General features: G+C 47.2%; 1 protein-coding gene across 3 annotated transcripts in view; it reads left to right on the top strand.

The window, feature by feature from the left end:
- Positions 1 to 13,569, top strand: part of LOC146185038 (ras-related protein Rab-8A-like) — a 95,653-nt gene continuing 82,084 nt past the window's right edge. Inside the window, exon 1 of one of the 3 annotated variants that reach the window (XM_084606029.1) lies at positions 1 to 173. In XM_084606029.1, coding sequence (XP_084462155.1) covers positions 50 to 173 — 124 coding nt within the window. In that variant the 5' untranslated portion in view covers positions 1 to 49. The remainder of the gene's footprint in view (positions 174 to 13,569) is intronic. The other 2 variants (XM_084606028.1, XM_084606027.1) reach the window with 2 other exon arrangements.

The raw sequence follows: 13,569 nt of genomic DNA, 5'->3' as shown, positions 1-13,569 counted from the left end.
CCCGGAGCAACACATCGATCCCGCGTCAGCCGCTGTCAGTTGGGTCAACATGGCGGTGGACTTCACGGCCATTTTCAAAATTCTCGTCCTAGGAGACAGCAATGTGGGCAAAACGTGCATCGTACACCGATTCTGCGACGAGCGCTTCTACGACACTTATATATCAACGATCGGTAAGTCTCATCGCGCCCCCTACGGGCGAATGCGAACGTATTTCTCCGATTTCTTCTCCGTCCTGTAAATTGGGCTTCTCCCAGGCGCTTTTGAGTTCGGTGAGAAAGCCCAAACATCAGGTCGACGGCTCGGCACCTTTTCCGCCTTTCGAAGCACCGCTGGGACTTCTCGTTTGCAATAAGAAAACTGCATCTTGGGTGTAATTTCGCGCTGGCTGCTAAGTGCCGCTTCAAAGAGGACCTGTTGAGCGAGGCCTGTGTTTTGCATGCAAAACATCTGTGTTCTCGAAAATTGTGGTTTTGCGCAAGGCTCACAACCCCCGCTTGTGACGCGGAAGCGAGCTACCGTGGAGTTCCCGCATTGTGTACGAAGCAGAGAGGCGGGTGAAAGTATAAACTAGCCATAAGAGGGGAACTGTTAGGCTCCCCGTGCTGGTACAAAGCAAACAATACGGGCGATGAGTCATCTGGCCGGCGCGTTCGAAGCGGTGTACGTGCGAATCTTGATTCAACGCGGTGCGGCCTTTAAGCGCAGAACGCTGCGCCGCGGGGAATTCCCCCCGTTTTGGACCCAGATTGATTTTTCGTTGTGGTCCAACTCATTTGTTGCGAGATCCTCGCCTGCGGTCTGGAGTTGTAAAGGCACTGCGTAAACCCTCTATGTGGCCAGTCCGCACCGTGCAGCTGCCTCCTCCAAGGCCGATCGCTATTGTTAGCTGAGAAGTTTTTATACGGACAAATAAAAATAGTCAAAGGACAAAGGTCTGCAGATCCTATTGTCGGAATACCCATTATGGGAAAAACCGGCCGTTGTGTTGGCCCACGCGTGTTCGCTGGCGTGACATTTGAAATCTACCAGTCGTCGTACGTCGGCGTAACTGGCTAGGTTCTTTCAGCAGGTGTAGGCGGAGCCAATCTTTGAGACCGCAAAGCAGAGAACTTGGTTAGTAGTTTTTTTTTTTATTATATTCAATATATGTTTCATAAATGGTTTTGATTCATAGAACTGCTGTAGCAGATGCCTCAAGCTCCACTTTTGAGTTTCGCCTCTCTGTCAGGTGAATGCCTTGTCGAAATGTATTGCGGGTAATTTATTAATCACTTAACGTGTTCTAATTACCGACAACGTTGATTGTTCATGGTTTATACATTCAAACGAATTAACAAGTTACAAAGACACGTAAGGCGCTGGCTGCGCTGCATATGTCAGCGCCTGGGCATAATCGTATATACTTATGAAAATAAAATCGAGCTAGCTATTTACATTGCAATGTACCGTTCTATCACAGAAGTCAGAGCCCGCACTGCAAGTAAATAAGAACAGGTAATTATATACAGTTAGTGTGTTATATACTGTTATAATTCAGGCTTCAGTAATCATAAATGATATACGTCAACAAATTCCATTATACAGTTGCCTCTCGATAATTCGAAGTCGGGGGGGACCGGAAATTTGTTAAAATAACGCGCAGCTCGATGAAGACGCGCCTTTAACACGTGACTTTATCGGTGCCGAAGCGTTAATTCAAATAAGCCGGTGGACCGAATTCGAATTAACACATTTCCAATATGCAATGTTACGGAAGGTACGCTTCCTTGGAACTCTTAAGTCTTTGATTCGTTCTGTTTGATATTTAGGTAAAGCCACGCTTCAACCGTTTGTAGTACTTTTCTCCTTTCTTTCTTTCTTTTCCATTATACGACGGTTTATAAAGCTGAGACGGAAGCTCTGGTGCATCAAAGTGGGTCTCAGATTTTTTTTTTTTTTTCGTTAAATTAAGTCTGGCTGCGCAGACGAGCGCTGTTTCATGTCGAAACCATCTCCCGTCTCCTCTACTACAGCGCGTTGATTCGACTTGTCGCTATGGGCGACCGTTCCAGGTTTCGTTTTTCACGTGTGACGCAATCCTGATTGATTGCCTTGCTCTCCGAGTTCTTCGGTGCTATTGAAACATGGTCAAGTCGCAAAAGCTGGGGAAGAAGAAGGAAAACCCAGAAGAAAAACGAAACAGGAACCGTAATGAAGTTTATCTGACGCCTCGCAGCTGCAACGTGACCCACATTCGAGACACAGAGGGAAGAAGAAAAAAATGAGGGAAGTGAACATATAAAAATGAAAGTGCCGTCTATTTAGGCGGCTTCAGGGCAGACAAAACATGTTCCAAGCCAAAACAATGCGCTCCCAAATGCGAGCCAAAACAATGCGGCTGGTCCCATATGACCACGGGAGTCGCAGCTGCAAATCGGATGTCGTGCCGAGGTGTATTTTCGAACGCTGTGCTTCGGTCGGGCTTCTTCCCTTTCTTCTGTTGTTTTGTTTTTTTAAAAAAAGAGTTTAATGTCTCCATGTGACATTGATTTCTGCGCCATTCTTCCGAAAAGTCGCGGAATCAAAAGAAAATATGGCTAAAGGAGTGTTCTCTCAGAGTTTCGCTATCACGATTGCAGAAGAGCGTTTGAGAATTGACAGACGGAGACGCGGGTGGTGTCATGTTTCACGGTTTATATCTAGTTTCGTCATCCTTTGGTCCTTGTTTTGTCTTGCCTCACGTTGTGCGCTTGCAGCGTCGCGGCCCTTCACTGTTACTTCAACTAAGACCCCAAGATTAATCTTGTATCCGATTTTACAATATCCTGTCTGTCACGAAATTGAATAAGGCGGTTTTTAGTTCGATTACATAGGTTGAGCTCAGTACAGAAGACACTAGGTCACGTTAAGTATAAACGCTGAATCGGTTTTAGCGAAGCCCGAATACTTGTTCTCACGACAAACAACGTGATCAGTGTTTGTTTGGAGCCAAGCTTGTGAACTGAAGCCCAACATTATAGCCAGTTTAACGTGAGTCAAGAGATGCATGGTTTTATGCGTTTGAAGTTGCATGGTACCTTAATTTATTTGCGTTCTTTTTATATCTGCCTCATTTGTGTCCCCTCATTGTCGTGCTCATCCGATTATTCTGCTCTGCCTTGTTGACCGTTCTCACTAGGTGACGAGAGCGGAGCCGAGGCAATATATATTCTTACCCTCGTCGTTAGTACGTCTTGTAAGGCGAGTCAAGACGGCCGCCGCTGCTGCATTTTTCGGCTGCGAAAACGTCTCTTTTGTGCTCGGTTTTCCTCGCTGGGTTTGCGAAACTGATCAAAGGGAGAATCTTTGAGCGCGGTTTTTCTCTTGGCGGTTTTCCTCCTATCATATTTTCTGTCAATCCTTATCCTTTCGCCTTCCTTCCCAACGCGTACTTTATAAAGTTCATATGGTCCTTGTTAAGCCTTTTTTTTTTTTTTCTTATTTTAGCTAGGTTTAATTGAGTGAAGCAGGGCTTCCTTCTTCCCTTCCACGTGTTCCTGTTCTCTTCGTCAAAAGGCCAAATACACGTTGATATTATATTTGGTACGGACTGCTCACCATAGCGTAGTTTAGCCAGTTCTTTCTTTTTTTCTCACTCTCTCCATTTCTTGGGTTCCGGCTGCTTCTGTGTGCGCGCAAGGGAGAGGGAGGGGGGGGGGGGGGGAGGTGTCGTGCTTTGCCAAGGTGGTGTTGGCCTTGCCCGCTCTAACGATGCCGTACTCGAACATTTTTGTGTGCTACTCAGAAAGAAACTTTTCGCAATGTACGAGGAAAAAATGTTTTGGAAGGCAAAATGGCAACAGGCATAAATGCTAGCGTATTGCAATGTAGGTGTCAATATATAATTGGAAATTTAAATAAATAAAATAAACGTCTTTAGTGTTGCCTGCCATTTATGGATCATGTTTTCAAAAACAGCAGCAGGAATCGAGCATTTCATGCCCAGGCACAAATTGAGTACTCACAATAATTTATTTTCATTGCCAAAAATAGCACGAAAACAGAAGAATAAGGCAACACTTTAGCGCTTAGAAACGTCGACTGTTACATTTACAGCGCCTTTAAATAGAATTCGATACAAATAAAGAAAACGTAAATAAATATTCTAGGCACTGTGCCCAGACGTGTACCCCCCTCTCCCGCTTTTTTTTTTTTTTTTTTTCCTGTTTGTCTGAACACGTTTCCAGCGCGCTCGAGCCCCTGAGCGTTCACAGTTGTGTAGGCACACCCGGCTCTTATAACAAGATACGTGCCGTACGCAGGCTGGACAACACCTGTCCGCCAGCAAGGCATGTCCAGAGCTTGAAAAGATCACGCATTGCGCCGCGCGCCGACTGTTAGTGCTGCGCTGACCGGTGCAGTTGGCCAAGGCTGCTGGGCAGCTGCAGTGGGCTGGAGGTCACACATGTGCACCGGGTGGTCACCTTTAGCAAGAACATCCCTTTCTTGAATTTAATTATTCCACTACGATTACGTACTCTTTAAATGTCTTCCCAGTATTAAATTAATTGGCTTGAAACGCTTAGATTGATTCCTTTGATGTCGCCTTTGAAGTGACACTCATGATATGAAGTCGTCGTTGGTGGTTAATGATTTTCGCTGCAGTTTTAGTGGAGCATTCCTTCTTCGTGTACCTAACAACTGCTTGCTTCGCTAAGAATTGGAAGGTGGACGCAGTGAGGACGTCGAAAGCGCTGTTTGCGTGATAGTCGAGGGCAGATTCTTTGACATTGAGTCACCGTCACTCCGCAACTTTAAATAAACAAATAAGAGCTCTGGTTTCTGCCTTTGTTGCTTTCACTTTGCAAAGATGGCAAATGAAAGCTAAACTTGAAGAATTTAAAGCTAGGTTATCTGGACGTTTGGGTGCCTCGTACAAGCATTTATGGAAACGTGTAACTAAGCTGCACAGAATAAAATGAAACGTACATACGTACGCGCGCACACACTCAGGCACACAAACGCGCGCTTGCGTCTGCACGTTTCATTTTATTCTGTGCAGCTCAGTTACACGATAACCGGAAACTTAAATTTGAAGCCAGAAGCTGTACTGCTGCGAAATGCTCGTTCCATGGTAACCAAGCGTTCAGCTTTACGTGGATCTTCTGGTTGTCTTTCTCAAGCTTCGGTATTATTCTAGCGTATTTAGAGGGAGCTAAGCTAGGAGGCTGAATTTGCGAGGCATTTCGTCTGGTTGTGAGCCTCATGTAATTGGCAAGACGCGCCGATTACAGCCAGACAGACGTTTGGAACCCGTGAAAAACACTTCTTTCAGCAACGAAAAAATAAAAGTGGACCTCTTCAAGAACTTCAAGGTGTCAGCGCCTTACTTAATAATAAGGCGCAAATAAGCAAGACTTGTTTGGCCTCTTCGCTGCGAAGAATGCCGCGCATTGCTTCTCTTTTCTTTTTTTTTTAATGAAAAAAAAATATGAAGCTGCATGGCCGACTCCTGTCGCATGCATGTTAGAAAAGCATCTCAGTCGCCCATACTGCTTTAGAGAAAAAAAGAAGAAAAAAAAAAACGCGTACTGAAGCGAACGTGAAAGTTCAATCACTGCTGGTTATCGCTTGTGCTACGACAGTTCAAAGGACGGGGAGAAGTTATGTGCTCTCTGCTTACATTCTGTAAAATTCTAGATAAAGGCTCCTGTCCTTCCTAGCCTTGGCGAAAACAAACAAAAATACGCTGTTAGCTTGAAAACCGCGCATATTGCGACATTAATGGTTGGTTGGTTGGTTTGTGGGGTTTAACGTCCCAAAGCAACTCAGGCTATGAGAGACGCCGTAGTGGAGGACTCCGGAAATTTTGACCACCTGGGGTTCTTTAACGTGCACTGACAACGCACAGCACACGGGCGCCTTGCTTTTCGCCTCCATCGAAAAGCTGCCGCCGAGGCCGGGATTCGATCCCGCGTCCTTGGGAACAGTAGTCGAGCGCCGTAACCACTGCGCCACCCCGGCGGGGTGCGACATTAATGCTCCGGAATCACTCGACACAGAGGGTACGAGCAGGCATTGAGCGAAAGAATCGAATCACCAGCAAGATGGCCATTTGAATACAGATCTCTGCGCACCGAGGGGTGCGTACGTATATAGGCGACAAAACAGCAGGGATAAGAACTCCTTCGTGGGTACAACGAAAATCAGCTCGATATTGCGCACCTACCAAATAATACCAAGAATCGCGCGTTTTTCGCGGGATACAATAGGGTCGCTTTCCACGAAGGTTCCGTGTATGGGCGGATGACGCCGTGGATTATCGATATATCGACGACGATGCAGGTACTCGTTCGCGCTTTGGCATACAGAGCCGTGCACCCTTTCTAGTTAGGATTTCTGCCCTTGGACGCACCAGTACGTGCAAGCGTGCATCCAATCCCCGCATTCGTTCACAAAGCAGAGCAGTGACAGAGCCAGAAAGGGCGTCGGCAGCAGCTTCCACTTCTTCCTTTGATTGACTGCACGCTCGGAAGGGTGGAAAAAAGGAAGAGTAGTGAAAGAGACGTCGCGACGTTTACCTCCCAAGATGGCGCGTCATCATATGTCACGTCTCCTAGTTACGCGGCGGGCTCCGAGAGTCATAAATAAGGTACGAGCAGCGTGTGGCGGCAGCCTGCTATTGAGGAGCCTTCACGCGGAAACACGCGGCTGCATTTATGGGCGCGGCGTTAAGGAGTCACGTGGTCACGTGTTTAAACGAGCGCCCCTATATAGCAGCAGCTTGCTTGGCTTGACGCGCGGAGCGCTCGCGTCACAAGCCTGTAGTACTTGAGCGGCCCGGTTAAAAAGAGATAGGAGCAGGGGTTAATGGCGCGCACGCTGGCTTAATATGTTTGGTTTAGCGATAAGCCGGTGAAAACTTTGATGTAGACCCGCTGATGACAGGGAGCGTTTTTTTATGGCTGTCCACGCGTGGCAGTGCCATTAAACGCGGTGTTTGGTCCGTTCGGGCTTGCAGTTTCGTTTGATGACACAGTTCTGTGTTTGCGCTCCCTTCTCACGTTTGAGGCTGCCGCGCGTTGCCATTAGTTAATTGTCCGGGGCGTCATTACGAGGCAGTTGCTCACTGTGGTCAGAATATATTTACATGATTCGGCTTCGCTTGCATGTTAACCCCGTCATTAATTGAAGATGCGTGAAACAAAATCCTGCCCGTGATTTCATTCGGCACGAACGGCTAGAGCCTAAACTTGATCTGTGAACGCACGCTACGAAGAGCTGAAATGTAAAGGAATTGCAGAATATGTTGCGTGGGCTAGTAGGGCTAGTGAAGTTGAATGGGCCTTAGCCAGCCTTGCTAAGAACAAAGCTAGCGGAATTGATGACATTCCAGCTGAGTTGCTTCAAAACCTCAACCATGACGCTGTTAACATTCTGCATGCATTATGTCAGAAGATTTGGACAACCCTGCAGTGGCCACAGGATTGGAGGAGGTCAGTTTACATCCCCATTCCAAAGAAAGGCAGTGCCAAAGATTGTTCCAACTACCGCACGATCGCGCTTATTTCGCATGCTAGCAAGGTGATGTTGAAAATCCTCCAAGGTAGGCTGCAGCAGTATGTGGATCGGGAGCTTCCGGACGTGCAAGCTGGGTTTCGCAAGGGCAGAGGAACTAGAGACCAAGTTGCCAACCTTCGCTGGATCATGGAAAAAGCAAGAGAGTTCCAGAAGCCCATCTACTTCTGCTTTATTGATTATGCGAAAGCGTTTGACTGCTTAGATCACAGCAGATTGTGGCAAGCTCTCCAAGAGATGGGAGTTCCAATTCACCTCATCTGTCTCCTCAGGAACCTATATGAAGGGCAAGAGGTCACAGTCAGAACTGGGCATGGTCTTACTCATTGGTTTCCGATTGAGAAAGGAGTGAGGCAAGGCTGCATACTGTCGCCCTGCCTATTTAACCTATATGCAGAGTGCATCATGAGGAAGTCCGCTCTGGACGAGTCTTCAGCTGGAGTGAAGATTGCTGGAAAACGTATCAACAACCTTAGATATGCGGATGATACCACTTTAATGGCAGAAAGTGAAGTGGAACTCAAGAGACTTCTGATGCGCGTACAAGAAGAGAGTGAGAAGTTTGGGCTTAAACTGAACATTAAAAAGACAAAGATCATGGCGTCTTGCCCTATCAAGCCCTGGAGCATCAATGGACAAGAAGTGGAAGCTGTGACAGATTTTCTCTTCTTGGGCTCCAAGATTACCTCGGAAGGAGACTGCAGCCATGAAATTAGGAGACGCCTGCTTCTAGGAAAGAGAGCAATGGTTAGCCTTGACCGCCTAGTAAGAGCAGAGACATTAGTCTGCCAACCAAGATCCGTATAACTCGTGCTATGGTCTTTCCAGTTGTGATGTATGGATGCGAGAGTTGGACTGTTAAAAAGGCTGACCGCCGAAGAATTGACGCGTTTAAACTGTGGTGCTGGCGAAGACTCTTGAGAGTTCCTTGGACTGCCAGAAGATCAAATCAGTCGATATTGTCGACCATAAACCCTGACCGCTCATTGGAGGGTCAAATTCTAAAGTTAAAGCTCAGCTACTTTGGTCATCTGATGAGAAGAGAGGAGTCGCTGGAGAAAGATTTGATGTTGGGAAAGGTTGAGGGTCGCCGGAGAAGGGGTAGGCAGCGAACGCGATGGTTAGATGGCATCCTTGAGGCACTGCAGATGAAGTTATGTGATGTTAGGAAGATAGTGAGAGACCGGAAAGCGTGGCGTGACATGGTCCATAAGGTCACGAAGAGTCGGACATGACTGAACGACTGAACTGAACTGAGTAGGGTTATACAACCGTAGAAGAAAAAGTTAAGCGGTGTTTAAAGTTTAAACTATGGTTTAACTGGCTCTACCGTGCGAAAACACGACTTTGCGTAGTTTAGCTGTGCGTTCTATAGCTTTAGAGTGCCGTACGGAGACAGTGACGAGATTGGTTTTTGTTGTTTTCCTTGTTAGGCGAAGTGTTTCTCGTGAGGTGTGCCGTGATGGAAGCTTCCCAAGATACCTGGAACAACATAGATATAAAGCCCCGCTTTATCCAAACCGTTCTAAAAAGTGCTAGGTGTAAGCCTAGTGTATCTTGCACGGGATTCAAGGATCCCGAAAGGCTTGATTGCGGTTTCTTCCTCCCATCTCAATGGTGAAGCGCGAGTTGACAGCGGCTGCCAGTTCGGTCTCATGACGTCACAAAAACCGTCAACCGTTACCGCCTGCCAGACTCAGGCTCGTGAGGGTGACCGTGATGTATATATATATGCTGCCCAAGATACCATTAAGCGGCATATTTTTAAATTCCGCTTTAGCCAAAGCCGTACGCGCGCGCCTTTGCGGCCTATGGACAGCGTGTCTGACCAACACCACCTATAGAAGACTTCTAGGTGGTGTTGGTCTGACTCGGGGTCGAAGGGTCGCTAAAAGCTACATTCCGGTATCACCCTCCCATCCCAATGGCGAAACCATGGTTGGCAGCGCCTGGCGATTAGGCAGGCGTCTGCCGCTCAAAGGTCAAAGGACGAGGAACACACAATCTCAATTAATATTAACGACCAAACGATGGGGCAGAACGAGAAACACGCCTGTTTGGCGTTGTGTGTCACCAGTTGTTGGCTTCTTGTATAATATTTTTCTTTACTTCATGCATAGCGCGCGAGCATCCGGATTATGATGATGATGATATGTGCTATCCCTTTGTATCGGGCAATCGACAGAGTTCTGGATAAGGCCAAAAAAGAAAAGAAAAATACGATAAAAAATACGAAAAAGGCTGATTTGCTTCTGTAGTGTAAGTGGTGCCAGTTCTGTCTGCTGTTGCCAACCCAAAAGTCACGTGCGGGTTTCTTGATTTTGCCACCAATGCTCGAGCCGCCACTTTGTGCCCTCCACGACGTTCCTAGTGGATGCTCACTCGACTGCCGAAAACCATGTCGCCAGTGCTGAATGTAACTTCTCAATTAGATACCATCATAGAGGAAGGAAATTATTGAGTTTCATTGGTCCTGTAGATCGCGCTCAGCATCCGCAGGGGGTATACACTGCCGCACTGCCGCTCCGCTGATCGTGTGTTGCATGACAGGGCACTCTATAGGACGACGTGGGAAACTGACTCGCCAGCCAGGCCACACCGGGGCATGTTTCCAGGTCTACTGTGTGTACTTGCACGCAGCATGCATGTGCAGAGTACGTCACTACGGGTCTCGCCCAATAATTCGCTGCCTCTGTGATTTTCGTAGAAGGGCTCTTTACCGATCTTTGTTTTGCTGGCACAGTACAACACCAACGGAGTCTTTTCGCGGGCTGCGATCTGCTATCTCTCTAGCTCCACCTGCTTCATCTTTTCGCGTACTTTGCGGTGAGCTGCGGACATTCTGTGAGCCGGGTAGCTTCCTTCATCATACCGATCTGACAGCTGCATTGTGCGTCGTGTCCGTTTGGTACTTGTAGGCTTTTCTTGCCTATAATCCTTTCGGTAACTTAGTAACGCGTCTCTCATACGCGATCCTTGCGACTGTTTCGCGCACCTGGAAAGAGAACCTGCACCGCCTCGTCGAGGCAAAATCATGCGGGTTGATGAGCCTCCTTTTGGTGAGTGGCGAGATGTTGCTAGCTGTGACAGCGTATGTTGCAGATGAGCGCGGCTAGGATACGGTATAAAAGTCGCTGCAGGAATTTTTACTCCGGTGGATGGCACTTAAGCGTCAGTTTTATTTTTCTCTTCTTAGTATAGTACTCTTTAAACTCGCACGATGTCGTCTAGCCACAGCGTGGTGCTGTACACATTGTTTAACGGCGACTTTTAATGCACCAAAACACGGCTTATAGCTGATCGTGAATGTCCACGTGAGGAAGTGGTGGTTTGTGGCGTCATAGCATGGTTACACCGCCTATACATTGTCTGTAAAGTGTCTGGATGGTGAAACTGTCATCTCGGCTGATGTTAGTTGGCGTCGTTCGACGGAAACAACTGTCACGATAGTGCTGGACACCTAGACTCCGTCTGTATACCTGTTTAGTGGGTGTGTTGCGCCACCTCGTTGACTTCGTAACTCTGCTTGAATCATTCGCTGAGGCTTACAAGACCGACCTCTGTCGCTCCTGACAGAGCGACGAGAAAGACTGCGAAACCGAAAACGCAATTCGGCGATTGGCTCTTGCCTGGCGGTTCGGCTGCTCTCGTGTTATTGGGGGCCACAGATCTGTACGCTTGCAATTCTGGCTTTCGTTGAGCAAGCCGACACGTGTTCGCCCACTTGTCCGCTAGTTGGAGCCGTCACTTCAAGCGGAACACCGATTGTTGCCATGCACGCAACCAATCGAGTGAGTCCGGACAGGACGCGTTCGCTCTGTGCCATGTCACACGCTATAGCGGCCCAACTTCGTGTAGCGGATTTGGAAGGACACATCAAAAGAGAATAAGATAGCCGCTAGCACAAAGCCATTCCGAGCTCGGAGTCAAGGCGATCGGTGCGTGTCGCGTCACCGCCTTGACCGGTCTCCTGGGAGAGCGGTAGCCGCTCTGCCCGGCGGGCTGTCCTGACTTCTTCTATGGGTCTATTTCAGATAGATCGCACTGGCGTTAGTGTATGCAGGGCTTTAACGACGGCGGTCTCGTTCAGGCTCCCGCAAAGTGGAGGAGGATGGGGGCAGCGCACGGTCCTCGTATCCTGGCCGATCGATGAGCGCGGCGCAAGGCCGGCGACACACTCGGTGCCGGAACAAAAGGCTGGCCAGCCGGCGGCCGGACGAGACGACGCCAACGACCGCCTTCTCTCGCCCGGCCGTGTCCGGCGACGGAGCGAAACGGGACAACGAGCGCGCGTGCCGGCAGGACTCGCTCAACTTCCTGTTACTGAACATGCAGGAAGCGACCGGGCTGGTTTGAATATCAGTCATGGTAATCATCAACGTTCAACATTTATTTCAGCTGTCAGAAGTTAGGAAGCTAGGGGCTAGGAAAGCATCGGAAACTGGAAACAAAGTTCACACGAAAGTTTTCTGCGTGTCATTGTAAAGCATAAACCAGTGAGTGTAGCTGATAGATCAACAAGGACTGTAATTAGAAGGTTAAAATGGCGGTTAACTCCAGAACAGCATTGTTCAGCGGTAGTTATCGTATAACAGCTGAGGCAGGAAGCTTGCTCCAATGGCTATAATAGTCTAGAAGAAAATGAATCTATGCGCGTTAATGGGAGAAGCACTGTCAATTAGTAACGGACCACGGTGCAGTTTCAAGAAGCCTTATAAGAACATTTTAACATGTCATTGCCACCGCATCCGTATCAAGTGGTCGCTTTTCTTTTATTATTATTAAGGAAAGCGGCTTATGGCCGGGAGCCCGTACCGTTTGTTACCGAAGTTGAACCGTTTAATTTGCGCCTAGAAAATTGAGAGAAGGTGCCTCAGGCCGTATACATATAGATATACAAGCGCAAGTGCTCCTCAACGCAGGAGGCCTTCCAACCAATGACGCCATGGTTGATCAGTTTCCACCTGATACCCTTGGTTATCGCTCTATACCGCATAGAACTGGTATCGTTTTCGCCGCTGTCGAATGAATAGGTAATGAAAGGGGAAAAGCAAAGAAAAAATTTGATTGACCATTTTAGCATTTGATACATTTAAATGTGGTGTTAAGCCATTGGCTAATGAGACCATTTGCGCCTTTACTTTTACATTTTGTTTCTAATTAATTACCTAATTAACCTATTGGTCAAATTATTTTTCGGACACAACATTACGTCACCCTCTATCGATTGACACCACTCATTAACCTCTACCACTTCTCAATTACTCACAACTGCTGCGGACACGATTTTGCCTGTTTTGCCTCTTATTAAGTTCCTAATTAACTTATTGGCCTAATTATTTTTTTCGAGCGCTACATTACGTTACCCTCTATCGATTGACACCACTCATTAACCTCTACTACTTCTCAATTACTCAACTGCTGCGGACAACTTTTACATTTTTTGCCTGTAATTAATTACCTAATTATTTTGTTTACCTAATTAACCTTCCTGAAGCAACATTACGTCACCCTCTATTGATTGACACCACTCATTAGCCTCTACCACTTCTTAATTACTCACAACTGCTGCGGACCTTTACATTTTTCACCTGTAAATAATTACCTAATTATGTTATCTGTCTAATTAATTTTTCTGTGGCAACATTACGTCACCCTCTACCGATTGACACCACTCATTAACCTCTACCACTTCTCAATTACTCACAACTGCTGCAGACACGATTTTGCGGACGCGGTCTGCGGACAGAAATCGGTGAACATAGCGAAGTAATGCTTCCGCATTAAAAAAAAAAAAAAATGTAACCGTGCGCAATAGAGCCGGTTATCACAAGAATAACGAAGCACTGACTCAGTTTTGTAACTGGTCTTTAATCGATTTTTCGCGAGCGTTCCGTAGACACTAACTCCATGAACGCTTTTTAGAAATAGAATACAGGAACTTATATGCGGGCTCATGTAACCTGTCTCTGTGGCCGAGAGCGTAAGATCCCCATAGTTCAAAAACAATAAAACCATCTGCATAAAAGC

The sequence above is a fragment of the Amblyomma maculatum genome, chromosome 6 (assembly GCF_055883805.1).
Source record: "Amblyomma maculatum isolate TAMU_Amacu chromosome 6, ASM5588380v1, whole genome shotgun sequence".
Lineage (NCBI taxonomy): Eukaryota > Metazoa > Arthropoda > Arachnida > Ixodida > Ixodidae > Amblyomma > Amblyomma maculatum.
Note: the sequence above shows the minus strand (reverse complement) of the source record. Positions and strands in the feature narration are given on the sequence as shown.